Source organism: Mobula birostris, chromosome 4 (genome assembly GCF_030028105.1).
Source record: "Mobula birostris isolate sMobBir1 chromosome 4, sMobBir1.hap1, whole genome shotgun sequence".
NCBI classification, from domain to species: Eukaryota; Metazoa; Chordata; class Chondrichthyes; order Myliobatiformes; family Myliobatidae; genus Mobula; species Mobula birostris.
The window spans coordinates 112,564,404-112,589,677 of NC_092373.1; the positions used below are offsets into that span (position 1 = coordinate 112,564,404).

Below are 25,274 nucleotides of genomic sequence, written 5' to 3' on the forward strand. Positions count from 1 at the left end.
CTCCAACATGGACATAGTGGCTGGCCATATGTCACAGCAAATCCCAGAATCATAGTTATGCAGACTACGTTGCACTAATGACATTTACATCAGTTCTGGAGGAATTACAGCTTTCAAAATGGTATTTCCAAAGCTGATGCGTCTGGTTCAACATAAATAAAGCAACAGTGTCAATGCTATGGTTGAACAATAAAGTTGCTGGGAAAAAGTTGAGTTCTTTCTGTATAAAGCTGTCTACCCATGAGCATCAGCCTGAATATTAGGATATCATACTAGATTAGATTTTATGTACTGATCAGTAAAAGTAAGAATAACTAAGATGACATTGTAATGAAATCTACCATAACATCTGGGCACATGGTGTGTCACTAGTCCCCATTTGCTGTTGCAGTATATTCCCCAATATCATAACTCCAACACAAATTAACAAATAAATGCCACCATATAGATATTCACCATCTGAAGGATGCCTTGGTAGAATCAGCAAAGTGATTCCTAAAAAAGAAAAAAGCACAAGGAATAAATGGATGACAGATGAAATCAAAAATCTAATGGAAGGAAGGAGACAGAAGAAAGCAAACCCTATAGAATATAAGTCCTTAGATAAAAAAGTTAAAAGCTTATGTCAAAAAGCCAAAGAAGAATGGTTAAACCAGGAATATGAGTAAATAGAAAGAATCCCTATTACAGATCCAAAAAGGTTACATCAACAAATCAAGAACACCACTGGTAAAAAGCTCCTCTGTTCTTCAGGAGGATGTTTGAAAGCAAAGGACGGTACTATTTTCATAGAAAAAGATGAGATTATGAACAGATGGACTGAGTATATTCAGGAATTGTTTGAAGACGATCGAGGCGAAAAACTAGAAATTAAGAAAAACATTGAAGGTCCAAGTATTTTAAAATCTGAAGTTTGTAATGCAATAAATAAGATGAAAAAAGGGAAGGCAGCAGGTCCTGATGAATTAGTAATAGGACAAATTATCACCCTTGAAGATTATGGAATTGAAAAACTTACTGATTTAATCAATGACATTTATGAGACTAGAATGATACCAGAAGAGATGAAAAAAATCAGTATTTATCACTCTTCCCAAGAAACCTGCAGCAATCGAATGTGAATTATATAGGAGCATAAGTTTAATGAGTCATATCACCAAGATACTTCTTTTTTCTTTTAAAATCTTTTTATTAAATTAGTACACAAAAGGTAAACCATATAGGCACTGATACACAGTTGCAATATAACTTTACAAGAGATATTAATACACAAAAAAAAGTTAGTACAAACAGTGCAGTTTAGATATAAAATATCAAGGTAATATAACAAGGTATACTAATTTTCAAACATGTCAATAAGGAAAAGGAAAAAAAAACCCAAAAAAACCACCGTGCAACTAATCTAAAAAGCAAAGCAAAGCAATGGGCTAAGTAAGTATCAAGTAGAGTTAAACAACTTAAAACAATCACATCCTCAAACCCGACCTCCATTAAAAACAGTTAAACAAAAAAAAGCAAGAAGGGAATGTCTATATGGCCAGAGAAAGGAAAAAAGTTACATTAAATGAAAATGTTGAATAAAAGATCTCCAAGTCTGTTCAAATTTAACTGAAGAATCATAAAGATTACTTCTAATTTTCTCCAAATTTAAACATAGTATCATCTGGGAAAACCAAAAGAATGTAGTTGGAGCATTAATCTCCTTCCAATGTTGTAAAATACATCTTTTCGCCATTAAAGTAAGAAATGCAATCAATCTACGAGCTGAAGGGGAGAGATTACTGGAAATTTTAGGTAATCCAAAGATTGCAGTAATAGGATGGGGAGAAATATCTATATTCAATACCTTTGAAATAATATTAAAAATGTCTTTCCAAAAAGTTTCCAAAGAGGGACAGGCCCAAAACCTATGAGTTAAGGAAGCTTTCTCCCCATGACATCTGTCACAAGAAGGGTTAATATGAGAATAAAAACGAGCTAATTTATCTTTAGACATATGTGCTCTATGGACAACTTTAAATTGAATTAGGGAGTGTTTAGAACAGATAGAGGAAGTATTGGCTAGTTGTAAAATATGAGCCCAGTCATCCCCCGGAATAATAAGACCCAATTTCTTTTCCCAATCTGACCTAATCTTATCAAATGGAGCTTTCCTAAGTTTCATAATAGTATTATAAATAATAGCCGTTACACCTTTCTGACATGGATTTAGGTTAATTATAGTATCTAAAATATATGTAGGAAGTAGCGTTGGAAAGGAAGAGAGTATAGTACTTAGGAAATTTCTAACTTGGAGATTTCTAAAAAAATGTATTCTTGGTAAGTTATATTTGTCAGATAATTGTTCAAAAGACATAAGGGAACCATCTAAAAATAAATCCAAAAACCGTGAAATACCATTAGTCTTCCAAATTTGAAAGGCACGGTCCGTGGAAGAGGGAGGGAAGAATATGTTGCCTAAAATAGGAATCGCAAGCCCAAATTGATTAAGATCGAAAAATTTTCGGAATTGAAACCAAATACTTATGGTATATTTAACTATCGGGTTACAAACCAGTTTACAGCGTTTCAAATCAAAAGGAAGAGAAGAACCTAAAATGGAGCCAAGTGCATAACCTTGAGCAGATTGTAATTCCAATACTACCCATTTAGGAATACTTCTAAGAATTTTGATGACAAGAGCTAAAATCAAGATACAAGCTGAAACAGGTAAAAGAACACTGTGGTTTTATGAAAGACAAAGGTACAAGAAACGCAATATTGATATTAAGGATACCACCAGAACGAGCTATTCAAACGCAAAAAGATATGTTTGTTTTATCAACTACACAAAAGCATTTGATAAAGTGAAGCACAATAAGTTATTTGAAATATTACAGGAAACTCTAGATCTAGATTCGAAAGACCTCCGCCTAATCAGCAATCTGTACTGGGAACAAACTGCCGCTGTAAGAATAGATGGAGAAGTGAGTCAGTTTACGAAAATCAAGAGAGGTGTTTGACAAGGGTGTGTTTTCTCCTCTGATTTATTTAATGTGTAGAGTGAAACAATATTACAAAAAAATAAGAGACATCTTGGGAATCAAAGTTGGCAGTGAAAACATCAATAATTGCAGATATGCGGACGACACTGCGTTAATTGCAAGTACGGAGGAACAACTACAAAACTTAATTGATACAGTTGTTGAAGAAAGTACAAAAATGGGTCTATCTATCAATTGCAAAAAGACAGAATGTATGGTGATATCCAAAAAGGAGAATCCTATCTGCAGGCTGAGAATAAACGGGGAAGACATAAAACAATTACAAAACTTCTGCTACTTAGGAAGCTGGGTGACATCAGATGGCAGGTGTGACATGGACATCAAAAGAAGAATAGGGATGGCGAAAGACACCTCTATGAGAATGAAGAGTATACTGACCAATACTAAATTAGGCATGACAACCCGCCTCAGAGTACTGACATGTTATATTTATCCAGTTATGTTATATGGCTCAGAATGTTGGACAATATCTAGTAACATGAGGAAATGAATTGAAGCAGCAGAGATGTGGTTTTTGAGGAGGATACAAAGAATATCATGGACGAAACGCAAGTCTAACGAGGATGTCATGAACAGAGCAAGCATAAAAAGAGGAATAATGTATGAGATCATGAAAAGGCAACGTAACTGATCGATATCGAAATGTGTTAACTAGGGGGCTGTGCACAATCCTGATTTGATGGAGACAGCCGTGAGAAGCACGGAGGAACACCTGGAGAAACTTCTGAAATGCCCGCTTCGCTGCCGCTGCTACTGTGCGATCGAGAATCTCCGGAGGGGATGGCCCCAAATCCTCGGCTTTGCCTATTGCCCGTTGCCGGGGCTGGGGTCAAAGCGCTCGGCAGAGATGGTGCTCGGTGCTCGGTGTCGGGGAACTGGTCAGAGGCTTGGAATTTTCGGACGGACTCGGAGTCGGACTGTGGTCGGATGTTTCCAGGGTGCAGCATCGGCAAAGTTGTGACGCTGCAGGTTCACTGACTTGCAAGAGACTTTGAGACTTTTACCGTGCCCATGGTCTGTTCTTATCAAATTACGGTATTGCTTTACACAGTTGTAACTATATGTTATAATTATGTGGTTTTGTCAGTTTTTCAGTCGGTTTGTCATGTGTTTCTATGATATCATTCTGGAAAAAACATTGAATCATTTCTTAATGCATGCATTACTAAATGACAATAAAAGAGGACTGCGTGTCCTCATAATCGAATCTAATCTAATTTCATTGGACCTGTGATTAGGAAAGAGGAGTTAGAATGCACGGTTATTATGGGAAAGATTAAAGGGAAGAAAGCAAGAGGAAGACAAAGACAAATGATGATGGAGACAGCAGCCAGAGAACTGGAAATGAATACCAATGAATTGATCCACTTGACCTGAAACAGCAGTGTGTGGGCCATGGCAGTCAAAGCTCAAACTGGGCACAGCATCTGATAATGATGATGATAGATATTAAAAGTGAAGTCCATCCAGACTGCTGCTGACACTCTCAGTCCTGTCTGTTATTAACCACAATTCCTACACTTACTGAAAGATGAGAGAGAAAAAAATCACAGTACCAAGTCTTTGCAAAAACACCAAAAAGGATTTAATATTTCTGCCACAGTAAAAAAAAATACAAATGTACGGGGTCTTTCTTTTGTTACATTTAAAATGGTGATTTTGTTATGTTAATCTGGGGAATGCGGCTTTGTTGTGTTTTAACGCTGCAGAGAGTTTGCGCTAACAGTTTGTTTTACTTTAAATTGAGGTAGCAGGTTCCTATTAGCCAATGGGTGGTTATGTATCGTTTTGTTTTTGGATACCATGCTGTATGATATGACTGCGGACGGGGTTTTGACGGGGAGTTGGAGGAGAGACGAGGAGGACCGCGGACGTGTGGAGAGGCTCCGGTCGGTCACTCAGGGTGGTCCCGAGCCATGAGTCGACGGAATTTGGGTGGTCGTCTGACATCGAATTGAGCTCCAACGGTAGCGCGCGAAGAACTTGGACTTTGATAAGTGTTGGCACTTTTTTTTTCGATTACTTTCCTCTCTGTATCAAATGCATATTAATGTCATAGAATTAGTAATATCTATAAAGTGTATTTGTTAAAATTTACTGGGTATGCTGGCAGATGATTGATGTTTGTGATTGATTCGGGCGGCGACTGACCCTGAGGGGAGTGTTGAAGCGGGTGCTGGGCGGGATTTCCCCTAGATATACACGAGCCAATATAACGGAACGTTACACAAAGATGTAAGAAGCTGTAGAAAAACATGTTCAACCTTGTAGCCATAAACTGCAATTTAAAAAGATGGAGCACTAAGGCCTTCATTTTGGTAAATTTGTTTTTTCTTTGTGTTTTCTGTATATCTGAACAACTCTCCACTGAGCCTGCAGCAGAGATCTCCAGGTTCATCTTCCCCTGCCATCAGTGGGCAATCTTCTGTACAGATTCAAGGATGTATCCACTTTATGTGCTCCACAAATGGCAGGTACTGGAAGGCCCAGAATTTGAAAATCTAAAGTCATGGAGTATCCAATGTCAACCTACACATTAAGATCTGTCATGCCTCATTTTTTCACTTAGGATCTCAGGAGACTGCTTACTTAGCTGACAAACTGGACATCTAAATTTGAGGCTGTGTATACCTCAGCATTACAAAACAAGACCAGTTGTCACCCCTTCAGGTTGCTCTGCAATTCAACAGAATCATAGCTGAATAACTTTCGGCTTAACACTACTTTCACTCTTTCCCCTTACCACTTGATCCCCTTGTAGTTTAAATGCCTGTCAGAGAACGCAGAACCATACAGCATTTGAACCAGCCATTTGGCCCATGAGCTGTTGTGCTGATCTTGACGCTAACTTTTATAAATGTTCTCCTTCTGTAGCTCTCCTTTCTTTTCATATTTTTGTGTTTATCTAAAACCCTCTTAAAATTCACAGACTGCCTTGCATCAATTTTTCTCTAGTAAGATATTCCCGGCACCTCCCACTCAAGTAAAAACTTGCTACTCACATCTCCATTAGTGTTCACCCCTCTAACCTTGAATGTATGCCCTCAACTTTTGCCACCTCTACTGTGGAGCAAAGGTTCTCACTGTCTACCCTATCTACAGTTCTCATAATTTTTAAGAACTGCTATCAAGTCTGTCAATCTTTGCCTTGAATACATTCAATGAGTCTGCCCCCCGACATTCTGTGACAGAGCAATCCAAAGTTTCTACAGCCTCCGAGAGAAGGTTATCCTTATAACTATCTAAACGGGATGGCCCCTGGCTCTGGATAGCCTTGCAACGGGAGACATCCTCTCAGCATTAATCTTGCCAATCTTTCTCATAACCTTACATGGCTCAGTAACAGTACCTCTGATTAATCTAAAAGCCAAATATTTGGAGGCTCAACCTGCTCAATCTCTCTCAACATTTCAATCCCTTCATGCAAGAAATCTATTCAGTACACATTCTTTAACCTGTCTCAAACATAAATGAATTCTTCCTTAGATAGGAAGACCAAAACAGAAATAAACATATCAGTACTCTAAAATCCCTTCAGCCCACAATGTTCAGCTAATCTTTTAACCTACTCTACAATCAATCTAATTCTTCCTTTCTTCAGAGCTCTCCATTTTTCTATCATCCACATGCCTATCCAAGAGTTTCTTAAATGTCCATAATGTATCTACCTTTACCACTACCTCTCGAAGGCTGTTTCATACTCCCATCACTCAATGTGCAAAAAAAACTTTACCTCTGACATTCCCTTCTATATTTCATATTAGCAACTTCAGGTATGGTCTCACCAACAGATCACCACTTCCATTCACTAAGACAATTAAACGCTCTACTAGAAGGTTCAAGGTACATTTATTATCAAAGTATTATGCAGTATGCACCCCGATATACATTCAACACCATGGAAGCCGTTCAAAAGAAAAACATCAACACCCCAACACACAAAAAAACCCAAAATCGCACAAATGGCAACAAGAACATCAAAATCCACATGTGCAAAGAAAAACAAATCGCACATAGGGCAAAAAGATCAACAGAACACTAACAACCCCCGCGCAAAAATTCAAGTCACGCAATCAGCAATAAGAACATCAACACACCAGTGCGCAAAAGGCAAAAGAACTTCAAACCACCCAATGCACAAAAAAACAAATCGCACAAATGGCAACAAGAACATCAAACGCTCATGTGCAAAAAAAAACAAATCATGGAAACGACAAGAACTCAAAAACCCCACCCAGCCTCGCACGCGCAAAAATAAACAAATTGCACAAATATCAAGAAGAACATCACAGCCCCCTGTGCAATAAACAAATAAAGGAAACAACAACAAGAACATCAATCTTACATGCACAAAAAAGATGATTGCAAATGGCAACAAAATCATCACCCCCACCCCACTCACACAAAAAAAATACATATCGTGCAAATGGCAATGAGAACATCAACCCCACCCTGCATGCAGAAAAAAAACAAATCATGCAAATGGAAACAGGAACATCAACCCCACCCTGCACGCAGAAAAAAAACTAATCATGCAGATGGAAACAGGAACATCAACCCCACCCTGCATGCAGAAAAAAAAACAAATCCCACAAACAGCAACAGGAACACCAACCCCAGCCCTGTCCCTCGCGCACAAAACAAAACAAATTGTGCAAATGGCCACAAGAGAGAAGAGGTGAAAACTCAATTGTTACATGCCTCATGGGTATCTTGTGACTGACTTATGACCATGATGTAATTGAGTATCTGATGAGCATGATGTAATGGTTGTAGAGATCACATGATGTAATTTTCCCACCGATGAGGTCACATGATGACATGTTCTCACCAGGTATATAAGGGGAGACCCCTGCTGTGATGCAGTTAGTTCTTCCAGTTGAGGTTTAAGTTTAGTTCGCTATTTAATTTATTAGGTACTCCGCTGTACTGCGTATTAATCTTATGATGCAGTTTCGTTTTAAAGTGGAGTTCTACTTTCTATTGTAAGTAGTGTTGGAGAGTGAAGACCTTACTAAAGTACAGGAACTTGCAGAGTCGAGTAGTGCGGATGTCGTTCGGCCGTTTTGGAGAGGATCGACCTTTATTGAAACTTCGTTCAAGAATTAGTGACCTGCATGAGATATCCTCTGCTAAAGCAGGAACGATTGTGCAGTGGCTATTCTCCAGAGGAAAAGGTCAGTTCCCTTAAACCGTTTGATTTCCGTCGTCGTGAATCCTGCGGACAAGGCAGGTTCCAGCTGGGATCAGTAGTAACGTCATGTCTTCGAGGAATTCTTTACTTCAGGAAAGTCTCTCCTAATTGACTGTATAAGTCTCTTGGACTTTTGAATTTACCATTCTAAGAACTGTGTTCGAATTTACCACTTTAAGATCTGTTTTCGCATTTACCTTTTTAAGAACTGTTCCAGAGTTGCCGTATAGCAGTTAACTTCTGGTTAAATTAGTCGTTTGAATATTTTTTTCGCTATTGTTGAGCAGAATTTAATAAATGTTTGTTTGTTTTTATAAAACCTGACTCAATTGATATTCATTGTTGCTGGTCACGTGACACAATATAAAAACATAAACTGCAGACCCAGAACTTTTGCACCATCCTCTGACAGCATCGAGGGAGAGACCATTCGAATGCAGAAGCCTTCCCTCTGACGGGATAGTAGATAGACTGAACACTTGCTCGCCTTAATGTTTCAATCTTCTTTGATGCCTTAATCAGTGAGATCGGCAATAAATAGAATCGATCATGGGCTTGTGCCCCATCTCAAAGCTTCTTGACTCAAGTACGCTCCCCTTCTGGAATCTTCTCGGAGACTGCAGAGCAGCAGGTTACTCAATCAACCCGAAAACACACCTTTAAACTGTAGATCACAGGCTCCAACAGTACTGGACACACAACTTCTTTTTATTTTAAATGTAAATGAAGTGTAAGAAACAGTTTTATGAAACAGTTTTGTGGTAGATGTTGCCTAGGTAACATTGTTCATTGATGCCATTTTGACCAGAAGCTTCAAGTTAAAGGGAGTTAGTGCCACACAATGCAAATATCACATCAACTTGCAGGATAGCAACAGTAATGTGCATAATAAATTCAACAGCAGGATATATGCACCGAATGCTGCCCGACCTGCTGAGTTCCTCCAGCGTGTTGTGAGTGTTGTTTATATGTACATATTCTCTACTCTCATGAATCTTTTCATTAAATTTAAGTTGTTGTAATATGAGACTTGTGGCAATGCTGCCATTCTGCCTGGATGTTAGAAATTCTCTAATAGCTACCTTGTTGACATACATAACATAAAGAGTTAAGGTGATTACCATTTTTTTACCTGATAAACTAAAGAATTAAAGGTATGCATAAAATTGAGCTGTTACATATGTAACTTCCAAAACCAAGTATGTTCCTTGCGCTTATGAAAGCAGTAGGAATGTATAGGAATGGAAAGCTTGCTCTCTGTTTCACACAACACACATAAAAATTGCTGGTGAATGCAGCAGGCCAGGCAGCATCTCTAGGAAGAGGTACAGTCGACGTTTCAGGCCGAGACCCTTCGTCAGGACTAACTGAAGGAAGAGTTAGTAAGAGATTTGAAAGTGGGAGGGGGAGAGGGAGATCCAAAATGATAGGAGAAGACAGGAGGGGGAGGGTTGGAGCCAAGAGCTGGACAGGTGATTAGCAAAGGGGATATGAGAGGATCATGGGACAGAAGGTCCGGGGAGAAAGACGGGTGGGGGGGGGAACCCAGAGGATGGGCAAGGGGTATAGTCAGAGGGACAGAGGGAGAAAAAGGAGAGAGAGAGAAAGAATGTGTGTATATAAATAAATAACGGATGGGGTACGAGGGGGAGGTGGGGCATTAGCCGAAAGTTCCTTGTTGATGGTTGAATGAACAGAGCATCACTGGCAAATTGTGTAGAATATTGAGCAGCTGCTTAACTGTAGAATATACAGAATGTAAGTCACAACATATCAGCTGGAAACATTCAGAGACAGTGTGTTCAAAGCACTCACCATTTCTACTTCAGTCAATACTAGTTTACTTTTTGAAGCAGTCTGGAGATATTAACCCAGAAGCTGTCATAACAAAGTAATTGTCTCTGAGAGATGGAAGTCTGACAAGGGAATACTAAAGAACTAGTAGAAAGACTTTTAACAATGACCTCTTTGGTCTGCAAACACTATTGACTGCATTTTACTGTTAACTGTTAGATATAAATGTCTTCTGCCATCTTTCAACCCTATTCCTTTCTGTTTTCATTCCTCCTCAGAACATAATGGAAAGATTCTCATTTTGAAATCTTCTGTTTCAGTAACAGGCCAAAATTTCCTATCCTCTCTATAGCTAATTGAGGATATTTTCAAAGAATTTACAGAGCACTAAACATTAAAAATAAATTAACACCCCAAGTCTCACACAGCTTCAGATGTACACTGAGTGGTGACTTTATTAGGTACCTCCTGTACCTAATGAAGCAGTCAAAGAGTGCAGGTCCATGGTTGTCTGGTGCTGTAGCCCATCCGCTTCATGGTTCAATGTATGTGTTTTCAGAGATGCTTTTCAAACTTCAAAATACATTTATTATCAAAGTACATGTACATTATACAACCTTGCGATTCGTCTCCTGACAGGCAGCCACAAAGCAAAGAAACTCAAAAGAACACAGAAAAATAGAAGACTGTCAAACACCTAATGCAGAGAGAGAGGAAAAAGCAAAATGTGCAAACTGTAGAAGTAAGAAGTAGCATTCAGAATGCAAGTGAGTCCACAGACACGAAGCCTGGAAATCCCTTGTGGCTAAAGGGATCAGGGGGTATGGAGGGAAGGCTGGTACAGAGTTCTGAGTTGGATGATCAGCCATGATCATACTGAATGGCAGTGCAGGCTTGAAGGGCCGAATGGCCTACTCCTGCACCTATTTTCTATGTTTCTGGACGAGTTTCTAAACAAGTTATCCTCTTGCTCCTGAGTTATAGGCACAATTCCCTGGGATTCTCTTTAATCTTACTTGCCAAACGCTTTTCATGGGCCCTCCTGGCTTTCCTAATTCCTTTATTGAGTTAGTTTCTGATTTCTTTATAATCCGTAAGGACGCTGTATGATTCTAGCTTCCTAAGCTTTCCAATTTTCCTTTTTCTTCTTGACCAAATTCTTTACCTGTCTCAACATCCAAGCTTCTCATACCTTGCCATCCCTGTCCTTCTTTCTGCCTGGAAGATACAGTACTTGTCCATTATTCTGTGCAGTTTGTGCTTAAACACACTTCACATGCCGGGTGTGGACTTGTCCAAAAACAGTAGTTCCCAATTAACTCTCCTCAGTTCCTGCCAAACTCTCTCATAATTTCCCTTACCCTAATTTACCCATATGGATTCAGTGAACCAACCCCCCCATTATCCCCCTTCTGAGTGCAGCTGTGATACTGTTCCTGATTGTAATGCAACTCTCCCCTCCTCTTGTACCTCCCACTCTATCTTTTCTAAAACATCAAAACCACAGGACATTAAACACTCATTCCTGCCCCTCTCTCAACCAAGTCTCTGCAATACCCACATCATATTTTCATGTATTGATACATGGCATGAGTTCCTCACCTTTACCTATAATACTCATAGCATTAAACCACACACACTTCAAACTATAAACTTTACCTGGTGTAGGTTCATCAGGCAATTTAGCCTACTTTGAATATTTGAGACTGGGGCGAAAGGTGGTTTATAACATCAGCACTTTTGTATTTGCTTGGGAATTCTGAACTTCCTGGCACATATGTAAAAAGTAAAAACAGGCCATCAGTTCCATGTGGAATTGTTGGCATTTTGCACTGTTAGGGCATATTCTGGAGATATGGACTATTAATTTCAACAGCAACCAGTCTTCAGATCTGAATATAGATTTTAGATTGGATTTAAAATGCAGTTCAGAACAGTGGTCTTCCTGGAGCTGCAGATTGGGGTTGATTGCAAACTAGGAAGCACCCCATTGACCTGAGATGTTTGCATATGTATGAATGTAGCTCAGACAGAGGTGATTAACATTTATCCAGCGTGTGTTGGTGTGAAGATCAAGGTGTTTGAAAATTATATGTAACTCAGAGAAGCATTATGAATATAGAAACTGTCTTATATAAATATAGAATTGTTCCATATAAATATAGAATTTGCTCTTTCGCATATAAATGTGATGTAATGTTGCACCAGAGAGCCTCTAATCAGAGTGACTCCAACTGTTGTTAGCTTGTGTGTGTGAATAAAGACTTTTATACTACCAGCTACGTCTCTCCAGTGGCTTTCATTGACAGTCACAACAGCGTGAAAATCAGAGTCAATGAATTTCTTTCTAAACACGGTAATTGTTTTTCTTAGCTAATATGCAGATGAAGAGATTTTACAACCAGTAAGGTGGCAAATAATCAGTTAAAGGAACTTGGTTATGAAGTATTAGTCATAGGTTAATTGGTGCAAACTTGATACTGAAATTGAGGTTGTGGTTTCAAATCATGTTCAAGAGACGTGAGCAAGAGTGTGTACTAAACCTTTTATGCAGTACAGAAATGGCTGCATTGTTGGAGGTGCTGTCTTTCAGATGTTCTCTCAGGTTATAAATATAGAACATTCAATGGCACTATTTGAAAAATAGCGAGGTTGATTTATCTTGTGTCCTAAACAATATCCCTCAATCAACGTTGTTAAAAATGACTCTTCTCACATCGTATTTATGGAAGTTTGCTTTCAATATTACAATAGTGGTTACACTTCTATACGTTCTCTATTATATGCAAAGTGTTTTTAGATGCCTTGAGGTTATGAAAGGCTTTGTTTAAATGTTTCGCTTTGGTTATTTAAAAAGCCTTGAGCAAGAGGTGAAGTAGAACAAATTTGAATCATGAAATGGGATCTAAGGCAGGCTAAACAGACAAATTAGAACTTGTATTAGTATCTTCCAAAGAAATACAGAAAGCTCTCTGCACTTTGATCAGCTAGCCTTTAAGCTAGGTTGAAAATTTCCTTTGTTATACTTCACAGTCATTTTTGGCTATTGTACTTAAGCCTCTTTTTAAAAATTCTTATGTGAGGGTACAAAGTACATGACGTTGCAGTTGATTTTTAGCCTCTTTTAGAAAGTAGATACTGGTGTCCCCCGCTTTTCGAGCATTCGCTTTACGACACCTCGCTGTTACAAAAGACCTACATTAGTTCCCTGTTTTCACTAACAGAAGGTGTTTTCACTGTTATGAAAAAAGGCAGCGCGCAGAAAAAAAGCTGCGTGCGCACCGAGCAGCTGCTTTCCCCCGGATATGGAACTGCATTCTCGCCGGCATTGCTTAAACACGTGCCTGTGAGCAGCCGTTTGCAAGATGAGTTCTAAGGTATCGGAAAAGGGTAAAAGAACTTGTAAGGGTGTTACACTTAGTGTAAAACTAGACATAATTAAGCGTTTCGATCGTGGTGAATGAAGTAAGGACAAAGTGAGTTTGGCTTGTGGAAGTTGACGAAGGTGATGTTGAAGAAGTTTTGGCATCCCATGACCAAGAACTGATAGATGAAGAGCTGATGCAATTGGAAGGAAAGGATAACAATCAAAACTGAATGCAGTAGCGAACGGACCGAAAGTAAAGTTGTCCTGGAACTGAACGTGAAGCAACTGCGTGAAATTTTCACTGCAATGATAAAGCAATGAAAGGGTACGTCAGTTTAGGATGTACTTGCAGGATGGTTTAAGTCCTTACAAAGAACTGTATGATAGAAAAATGCACAAGGCTAAGCAGTCAAGCAAGCCTTCTACATCAGCCACAGCAGACGACGAACCTCGACCTTGGACATCGAGGCAGGCAGACATAGAAAAAGATGACCTGCCTGCCCTGATCGACGATGAGATGACATCCTCGTGTCCCACCACCCCAGTGGTCCCAACCCCCGGGCCGCGGACAGATACCGATCTGCGAAGAATGCAGGGGTAGCGGGGATGCACCCAGCACATCTTTAAGAAAAAAGCCAAAATAATCAAGCTTATTAATTAGGTGCTGCCTGGCATGTAATTGTCGGCCCAGATCAGAGCCAATTGCCCATTGCGTCGCCTCTGATCTGGGCCGACATTTATGTGCCGGGCAGCACCTAATTAATTAGCTTGTTTATTTCGGCTTTTTTCTTAAAGATGTGCTGGGTACATCCCAGCTACCCCTGCATGCTTCGCAGATCGGTATCGGTCGGCGGCCCGGAGGGTGGGGGCCACTGCACCACCCCAACCTCCGAGGACTCAGCCTAACACACCACTGTCAGTGTGCTCGATGTCTTCCCGATTCCCGTAAGTGATACTACACTGTACATACATTATTTCTACTTTATATAGGCTGTGTACTTTTACATGTCATTTGGTATGATTTGACAGCTCCATAGATTAAAGGTTACTGGAGAGAGTGTTTTTGCCAACAGCGCTTGCGTGAGATTTTCTGCCGAGAGCACTTGCGTGAGATTTTCGCTACGAAGAACAGTTCAGGCAATGATTGTGGAAAAGTATTTCTACTTTGTATAGGCTGTGTATTTATCATATCATTCCTGCTTTTACCATATGTTACTGTCATTTTAGGTTTTGTGTTATTTGGCATGATTTGGTAGGTTATTTTGGGGTCTGCGAACGCTCACAAATTTTTCCCATATAAATAAATGGTAATTGCGTCTTCGCTTTACAACCTTCCAGCTTATGAACCGTTTCATAGGAACGCTCTACCTTCGGATGGCGGGGGAAACCTGTACTCAGGGGTTCAACCTCAGAAAAAAAAATGTGAATTTAAACTCAAACATTTGTTAGGTTATTCTGCTACTTAGCTACGTACTGATCCAAATATATATTTTAATCAAAAGATCATACTGAAGACAAATGTGGTGAGTAAATGACAGTTCCATGGATAGCTAATAAAACAGGATCACTGATTATTTGGTTTTTAATGTCTGCTGAACCTTTGCCATATTATCTATCAAGCATATAAAAGAATGTCTCTAACGGTCTGTAAGTTTATTTTTCTTCTCCTTATTAGTCTAGACAAACCTAGTGTAACCCTATAAATCACTTATATAATCAAGCTATCACCTGTGCTCAAAGTTAGACACAAATGTAGTATCATATACCCGTGTATATCTTTCTGAACAATTTGCAGTGTTATCTGGTGGTTTTTTGATAGATCATGAGTTTTAAAAAGTATGCTGCACATATTTTTTGTTATTCAGTCAAAAGTGTAGCTCTTGGGAAATTACACCTACCCACTTTAAACCAATCAGAAACACAATAATTAATATGATGCTGTAGAACACTATGTTAAATCCTCTTAGGTTACATAGCAGTTCACAGGGCAGAAATTCCACGGGATCCCAAACAATGCTCCAGAGGAGAATCTATGACGACCATGGAACAAAGTATGCAGAACAGTTCTAATATATCAATGACTTTGAGAACATTTTCTGTTTAATTCAGCTTGAATGATTTGAGAATTAATTAAAGCAACATTTGCCTCACAAAGGATTTACCATTTGGTAAAGATCAACTGCATAGTATAATGGAAAAAAAGATCAGAAATAAAAGCTCTATTATGTGCGAAATATATAAATGACCTCATTATTTAGCAGTTAATTGTTTAACATTAGCAAATCATATAAGCCTTGTAACTTTGATGAGGACAAAATTAATTAGCAGGTGAAAAGTAGTGAATATGTGGTATTAGTAATTTACCTGTGCGTTAGTCTTCTGTGACTAATGCAAACCACTCGATGGTTGTCTTGAGCAATGCACACTTTATGCCGGCTGCATTTCACATTTAGACAGGGATCTTTAGCAGCATCTAATTTTGGAGAAAGTAATTAGAAAGAAGTTAATATATTTGTGGTTCCAGATTGTACTCGTAATGGCTACAAAATTGAAACTAATTTGTTTGCACAACAGCTGTTAATTCCAGACCTAAATGTATTTGACATTTTTCTTTTCAGTTACAAGATGATTAGAACAGTGAAACGTTTTACCAAAATTGCAGTTGAGGCAGCAAGAATAAGCTTTTACAAAGAAATCTGATGATTGCATACATCATTGCATAGTAAATCCTGATTAAAAGCTATTTGCAATGTTATTTGGAATTAATCTAGGTAGTTGATACTGGTAAAGACTCATTTTGATAACTTGTCAGTTTCTGCTCTGTAATGTTTTTGGATTTCATATAAATAGACACAAGAACGTGTTAAGTACCTGAAGATATGAGCCACTAACACAACAATTTAGTTACACAAATTTTAAGTTTTTTATGGCGCTATCTGCTTGATGGATTTGAGTGATAGGAGTACACTTATATTGTTCTTTGCTATATAGTATATATCTTTCTAGTGTAAGAAACCATCACACACGATGTCCATTATAATTGAACTTTAGTGACATATTTATATAGACAATACTGAAAACTATGAAAAATTATTCTGAATATTGGTCTTAACTACTAGACACGCTAGGACCTTTGCAAATATATCTTAATTAAACATCCTTACAACCTGGCACAAAATGTGAATGTATTATTTTTAATTTAATGCTAATTCAGTAAAGCACAATGACAAATGTTATTCAACACTGAACTCTGCACTTGTGAGGAAGTCTACAATTTTTGCTTCTTTGGTTATTCTCCAAAGAAAATTAGCTTTCCTGTGGCATGCAAATACTTATTAAGATTAATGGCATTTCCACCATGTACCTACTTTGTGCGATTTTGTGAATAAGACATGTAAGGCTTGTTTTATGAGCTTTAACAAAATCTGCAGTCCTTTTCTTCCATTACAAACAAACCAAAACCAGTTGCCTTATACTGACCTCACTGCCTGTTAAAGCGAACACAACAACTCAATGATGGTGTTTGTGAATTATGTAGAACAGTACATGTCATCTATCACACGTAACATTATCCTATAACATAACCTGATTTGACAGACCAATAGAAGCAGGAAGTATCAGGGAAGTGCCGTGTGTAGATTATAATTTTTTCCTCCCAGTTTTGCTTAGAATAACAACTGACTACACAAGAATGAACTTACAAGATGTAAAAGTGAATGATGAAGAGCTGGCGAATTATCTACAGTGCCTTGGTCAATACTGTATCCTCAATCAGTGTCAATGAGATATTACAGCTAGCGGAGCTACAATCTCACAGCTCCACCAGCAGCTTACTCCATAACTCTACAGTTATAGGTCAAACTTCCAAATACATCTCACTGGCTGTAAAATTATGCAGTACATTTTACTAATCTCACTTAGTTTTCTATCTGAGATAAATTGACCATCACTTCAAATCTATTCTTCCTCCTTTCAGAAAAGACCAATCAGAAGTAGCAGGTTAGGGCAAAAAACACAACTGATCTGAAAACTTCAGACCCTCCTGATTCATTCAGTGAATGATACAACTCTCTCCCCTATAAAATGACAGTGAGTCTATGAGCTACCATTTGTATCTGATTTTCCAGTTTGTTCCTGTATAACTGATCATACATGACTGAGTTAAATCTGTGCTACTGCATATTACCATTGCTATCATTTGGTCCTGTAGAAGTTACTTAACCAAGGTGCCTCGTTAATTAATTATATTTCTTTTGGCTAATTATTTTGGCATACCTTTGAATACGCCACCGCAGTTCCCAACAACAATTTTAAACATCTCCAACACACAATGAGTTAAATTTGAGAATAAAGGCTGGGAATAGAAACAGACATTCTGACTCAATGAGTCTGGGTCAACCAGCAAGCCCCTATTTATATAAATCCCATTTTGCTCTTCTTACACTCTCATTATTTTTCCTTTGATTTTACCACCCATCTACACATTAGTGACAATTTAGTGGCTGATTAACCAACCAAACCACACTTCTTTGGGGAAGAAACAGGAGCACCAGGAGGAAATCCCACATGATCACAGGGAGAATTTGCAAATTCCACATACACAACACACTGGAATCAGCAGATTTCCAGCACCTGCAGTTTTTCTCTTGTTTGTGATTAGACAACACTGGAGACCCAGACTGATCTTAGGTTGCTGGAGCTATCAGGCAACAGCTCCACTTGCTGTGAACCAGTGCCTCCCAACTGTACTCACTCCTTTTATTTTGGGGAATCATGGAACTCAAGAAATTGGTGACCCTAGCATGGTGTTGTAATGTTTCTCCCGAGGAAAATATGTTAAAAAATCAAATATTCACCAGTTACTATATTATTCACTCAATTGGGTGTTGTTACTTATAATATCCTGAGATAGCTAGAAATGAAACTGTAGCATAAAAACTGGCATTAGTAGCATTTATAGTGATCAAGCTTGCAGTTCTCATAGTATTAATACCTACAATACCCGACCAATTGAATTGTACTAAAAAACATCACAGCTGGCGGCTTAGTCACGTAGCGTTTGGCGTAATGCTATTACAGACCTGGCAACACGGTTTTAATTCTAATGCTGTCTATAAGGTGCCTGTACACTTTCCCCATGACCGCATGGGTTCCCTCTGGGTTCCTCCCACATTCCAAAGTTCTACAGTATGTGTTAGTAGGCTAATTGGTCAAATCGATATAAATTTAGCTGTGGGGGCTCGTTGGGTCATAAGGGCCTGTTAATGTGCTGTCTCTAAATATAGCTAAATAAATATTGATGAGTGATCTTGATAATGTGATACTCCTGTCTCATAGTCCCAGCATCATCACTTAGTACTAATTTAGCACAAGCAACCAATGAAGAGTTTCTACCCCAATATTCACATCAAGCCTTACTTAGGTGTCAATGACAAAAGATGTCATAATTCAAAAAATAACTTATGACCTGTCATCATTAGAGCCCATCTCACTTACTGCTTGCTTCCAAGCCTGCCATGGTATAAACTGAACTACCTTATTTTTGGAAGATCAACTGAGTGAATTCTGAAAGCTTATCTGCAAGGCACAGCAGGCTAATTATAACATTCTGTTATGAAATACAGTATATGCCTTCCCTCTAATTATATCTATTTGTTGTAGAATAAATATAAGTTAAATATAACAATATTTAAGTGCTTCTTATGTTCATAACTGACTTCAAGCCAGGAACTGATTAGCAACACAAGGACACAGTATTCCCATAGGGTTGGAAACAAAGGAAAAGAGAAACATGAATTTCTAAAGGCCTTTTAATGACCTCAAAACATCCCAAGGATCTTTGCTGGTAACAAACTACATTTGTTGTCTAGTTACTGATATATTGGGAAACATTGAAGCTAATTTGTATAATCTAATAGGAATCAAAAACTAATTTTATTGACGTTAAATATCCTCAGCACCAACTTTAAATAGCCAGAACATTTACGTTCCTTTCCTATTCTGCTGCAAAACCCCCTCTATGCCCAATAAAGTCCAAGCAATCATTCTGTCAGCAGCTATTTGATCCCAGCCTTTGCTAATTGTCTGAGATCCTAAAATCCTCTCAATGTTATTCCACTCCAACATTCCTCTCTGTTGCCAGAACTGGGGTCTCCCAAATGATCTTCAGCATCTCATAAATGAGCTCCTAAACCATGTATTTTTCTTCAGTATTGCCATCACTCAAGACATAGTACTTTATGCTCCTAGCTTCCAGACTCACTTTTACATTCTTCATTTATATCCTTTTCCAGTACGTTCAGTGAGTAAAACTTCACATTAGTCACATAAGACATGGTGCAGAAATAGGCCATTTGACCCATGGAGTCTGCGCTGCCAATCGATCATGTCCCTTACTGCCACTGCCCGCAAGGAGTTTGTATGTCCTCCCTGTGAACGTGTGGGTTTCCCCTGGGTGCTCCAGTTCCCTCCTACAGTCCACAGCTGTACCAGTTGGTAGGTTAATTGTTGAGGCTAGGATTAAATCAGGGGATTGCCTGTCTCGAAGGGCCGGACAGGCACTTCTCTGCTGTATCACAACAAATTCAAAATAACATTCTTGGGCATCTTTCAGTTCCTATATATAAAGCATCCGTTAGTCTTACGAGACCATGGATCTGCGCCTGGAAAGTCTTCACTCTCTAGGGTGCAGGCCTGGGCAAGGTTGTATGGAAGACCAGCAATTGCCCATGCTGCAAGTCTCCCCTCTCCACACCACCGATGTTGTCCAAGGGAAAGGCAAGTGCCAATACAGCTTGGCACCAGTTCCTAATAGCTCTATAAACACTAGGAATGCTCTTCCAATGCCTGAACATCCCAAAACCCCAATACTGTCATTTCTAAGAGGGAGAAATTAGATCACAAAGGAGCACAAGTAATCAGATCATCTGTGCCCAACTAATCTGGTACAGGGTGCACATAAGGTTTGTGCTACATCTAATTTGCATAATCTCTCTGTCCTGGTAATGTTAACAACGCTGATATTGCTTTAAAGTACATTTGTAAGCCAAACTTCCAGAGTAGCCACAACAGTTAAAAATATCACACCAATTGAACCTTATCAGGTTGAATAACTTGCTTACAATCAGTGGCACAAGTTGTTCTGAAAGCCATGTAAATATAGTCAAAGCAAATTCAGAGCAAAAAGTCCAAATATTCAAGTCTGGATCTGAGTATTCCAGTTGGAGATATGCTCAATATGGCAGATGAGAGTGTAGTCTGTGAAATGGTGCACTCAATCCATCACGTATTCCAGGTATCTGTTTTCTCTCGTGGCTTTAGGCTCATGATCGTTCTCTAATTGAGCTGTCGTGGGCCGTGATGAAGCCATAGGCACTTGCATGGGCCTGAATGAGGACTGCCTTTTCATTGACTACATGAAGCAATCCATGTTCCAAACTCTTTCTCTAAATATTAAAGATCACATTCCTGGCGATTTGGGGCAGGACAGAGATGTGGTAAGCACACTGGAATCTGTGCTGTGTTGGGATCTGGTCCCTGTAGGCTGGCTCCCCTGTTGATGCTGCTCTCCAGTGTTCACTCCCTGGAAGACAGGCTGGATTGCTTTCATCTGTGGCTGACTCAGCCTGAGTTACTTGCACCGATATTATATTGTGACTATATATGCTATCGTAACTGTATGTGCTGTGTGTTGTGCGTGACTGCATGTACTGTGTTTTGCACCTTGGCCGCAGAGGAATGGTATTTTGTTCAGCTATGCACACGTGTATGGTTGAATGACAATTAAACCTGAATTTGAATTTGAACTTGAACTTGGATTGGTGCTGCCTCCTGCAACATGCAAAGCTCACCAATTCCATCACCTTCCATACTGTCTCCCACCCTACCCTCAAATTCAGCTGGTTCACCTTTGGCACTTTTCTCTCCTTTCTTGATCTAGCTGCTTCCATTTCAGGAGGCAGACCATCTACTAATATCTTCTACAAACCAACTGATTCCCAGAGTTACTTTGTCTATACCTCTTCCCACCTGTCATCTGCAAGGAGGCAATTTCCTTTACTTAGTTCCTCTGCCTCAGCTGCAACTATTCTCATGACAAGGCTTTTCACTCCATGACATCTGAGATGTCCTCCATTTTCTGAAAGTGGAGCTCCCTGACACTGCTATTGATGGAGCCCTCACTCGCATCTCTTCCCTTGCCCGTATACCTGCCCCATCACCCCGAGGCATAACAGGGACAGAGTTTCCATAGTTCACACCTACCACCCACCAGCCTACACACCAATACCTCATTTTACATAGCATTCACTGCCTCAAATGCAATCTCACTACCAGGAACATCTTGCCCACTCCTCCTCTCTACACTTTCCACAGGGAAAGTCCTTCCATGACTCTCTTGTCTGGTCATCCCACCCCACCAAACCACCTCCAGGCACTTATCTCTGCAACGGCACTAAGTGTTACACCCAGCCCCATACCTCCTCCCTCATCACCATTCAGTGCCCTAAATAGTCCTTGACATGCGAATCCGTCAACGTTAGTTATCACAATGGAGTTCTGTTAAATCGTTGAGGCCCAATGCAGATTGTGGGATAATTTTGGTGAGTACCTTCACTCCATCCGTACAGCAGCCAGGGTTCCCCTAGAGGCCAGCCATTTTAATTCCACTTCCCATTTCCACTCTGATATGCCAGACCTCTATCTCCTCCACTGCTGAGCGCAGTTAGATATAGAAACAGCAATTCATATTCCAGCTTCATGGTCTCCAGCTTGAACACTGATTTCTCTAACTTCTCATAGCCGTTCCCCCTCAGTTCCTTCCCCCTTTTTCTCCTGATCACACTGACCCTCACCATCCCATCTCTTTCCCCTTCTTCCAGCTGTGCATCACCCACATATTCCTCCCACCGGTTACCTCCCCACCTCCTTTCCTCTATCTCCTGCTCCATTGTCCTTTCTTATCAGATCACATCTTCTTCAGTCATTTATCACCTTCCAGGTTCCTACATCATTTCCAATCACCCTCTTACCCAGATTCACCTTTCGACCTGCCAGCTTCTGCTCCACCCATCCCCACACACCTTTTGACACTGTTATGTCCTGTCTTTCTTTCTAGTCCTGATGAAGAGTCTTAACTTAAAACGTGAACTGTCCATCATTTTCCTCCATAGATGCTGTCTGGCCCACTGAGTTCCCCAAGCTTCTATGTGCATTGCTCCAGTTCGCTGTGTTTCCCAGGTAACAGTGACAATGCCATACTTTTTCATGGAGACCTCCTCTGTCCACTTTCGCCATGAGACCAGAGAATAGTATTTATTTCAGGTATCTGTGTTGGCAGGTATAGAAAAAGCATGGAATTCCCCATGGAGTGAAATGAAAATTAGAGTCTCAATACTGAGTACATTAGCCTGAGTATGGAGAATGGCAATGATTTGCTTATTCTGCAAGTGTATTTGGCAGATTTTACAGGGACAGCATTGACTGTAGCTTATCAGGGCCTTAAGATGCTGTCTGTAGGTTCTGGATTTTGGTTTTGGTTTTGGTTATTACTGTCACAAGAACCGAGATAGTGTAAAACTTGTTTTGCATATTATTTTACAGATCAAATATTATACAGTGCATTGCGCTAGGATAAGGTAAAACAACAGCAAAGCAGAATAAATTTACCAATAAACTGCAGTACGGGAGTTCCGCCTGGTGCTCAATGGAGTAACATACAAATCCTGTGGCTGCCTTTAATTCCTCCTTCTCCCCAGTTTAATCCTTGAATTATTCAACTTTTATTTTCTGGATCTTGGAGGGAAATATAGAGGTTATTATGTCGTATCCTTTAAGAAGTGGAAAACAGCCTTTTGAACCCAGCAATGGAAAGGGAAAAACTTCGAAAGAAAAATCAGAAGACATGCCTGTCTGGGCTGAGTGTTTGGAATGTATGTTGATGGATCTCGATAATATAACAGATAACAACACTTCTGAGTTGAAGTCGTTCCAACATAGTTTACAGACTATTGAGGAAAATATTCTTTCCCTGAATACTGAGCTTAAAGAATCCAAATGTCAGATTGAGGATATTTCAACCCGACTGGAACAGGCTCAACGCAAAATTGTCGATTTAGAGGCAAAGTCTCGAAGAAACAACATCGTATTTTAGGTCTTTCGGAAGGTTCATAATCTGGAGATCTACTGGATTATTTTGCCAATATGTTTCAATCTCTGTTCCCGGATATTCTATCTCAGCCTCCCGATATTGAAAGAGCTCACAGAATTTTCACTGCGTCAGGTAAAGCTCGACCAATTTTAGTCAACTTTCTTCGCTTTAAAGCTAAAGACCAAATTATAAAATGTGCAAGAAAACAGAAAGTTTTTAAATTTAACGATTCCGAGATCCATTTTTATGAAGGTTATCCTTGGGAAGTTATGCAACAACGGGTTAAATTCAAACCGGTCATGAAGATTGCTTACGAAAAAGCTCTGTTTCCATCCCTGAGGGACCCAGCGAAATTAAAGCTATTCCCTAAAGACTCTACTCCTCGTGTCTTCTTGGATCCCCAAGCGGCACTGGATTTTGTCAATTCTGTTGTGGAATCGTCTGATGTATGAAAGATATTAGAGTCTCTGAATAATTCTCTGAAACAAAACATGTTTTTGGAGATCTCGGTATGCTGAAGATATCTTTTGCTCTTCTTGGTTTGATTAAAGAATGACTTTTTTTTTGAAGACTGTTTAGTACACGGAGTGAAATAATACAGCGGATAGATTGTGAACTGGTTTGATTATCTGTTTCTATTTTTCTTTATTAAGTGATAGGTTGCTTGCAGTTTATAGAGATCTTTTTTTTATTTTTTGGAGTGTTTAGTAATAGATAATTAGCTTTAATTCTTTCATTAAATAAGGTAGTAAGTTAAAGAATAATAGCGCAGCTATTCTCTCTTTAGAGATTAAACTGTTTGGGTTAATAGTATTGTTTTGGCACCTTTGGATACTGTCATTGCATTCTTTTAGCTTTTGTTTATTAAATATAAACATTTTTTTCTTTGCTGGGCTTTTTTTATCTTAAGGTTACGTATTTTCTTTGTAAGGAGTAGGGGGGAATTGGGAGAAAAAAACTTTTAATCATTATTTAAACTGAGCGGCACACAGAACCCCGTTCTTATGTCTTTTTTTGGGGATGCGTTCCGGCTCTTTCTATCTTTCGCCAGATTTTCTTCCTTGGGGATGGTGGGATGTCTGGGGGTATTTTTGTTTCTTGGGGTTTATTGTGGGATTTTTGTTTCACACACTTTTTGTATTTTTTCCCCATTATGGAGTTCTGGAGCATGCGCATTTTCTATTTGGTTATATTCGTCACCGCCATCTTTGATTAGCTCGCAATGGTATGCCTGTATTGCCGTGTTCAGAATAATATCCAATGGTATTTAAACAGATAAACTTTATTAGTTGGAATGTACGTAGCTGGAATCACCCTATTAAACGAAGGAAGACGTTTAAAGTTATTAATCGATTCCAGCCCGATATAATTTTTGCTCAAGAAACGCATATCAGAATGGGCGATCAAAATAGATATTTTAAAACATGAAAGGGCCTTCAATATCATGCTACTTGTCATAATAAAACAAAGGGAGTATCTATTTTTATTAAATCTAGTATTTTATTTATTCAAGAAGACATTGTTTCAGATAATAATGGTATATTTTTAATTATTAAAGGAACTATTTATAATAGAAAAATTATCCTGGTTAATCTATATGGGCCTAATGTAGATGATCCTTCTTTTTTTAAAAATGCATTTGGTTTATTACCAGACTTAAATGAATATATGCTGCTGATGGGAAGTGACTTCAACTGTTGTTAAAATCCTTTGATTGACAGAAGTTCA

The 25,274-nt window shown here is 39.1% G+C and overlaps 1 protein-coding gene across 6 annotated transcripts in view; it reads right to left on the bottom strand.

Moving 5' to 3' along the window:
* Positions 1-25,274, bottom strand: part of spock3 (SPARC (osteonectin), cwcv and kazal like domains proteoglycan 3) — a 502,312-nt gene that overhangs the window by 224,203 nt on the left and 252,835 nt on the right. For all 6 annotated transcript variants that reach the window (XM_072255937.1, XM_072255936.1, XM_072255935.1 and 3 more), the window contains exon 4: positions 15,764-15,872. In XM_072255937.1, the coding sequence (XP_072112038.1) occupies positions 15,764-15,872 (109 nt within the window). The remainder of the gene's footprint in view (positions 1-15,763; positions 15,873-25,274) is intronic.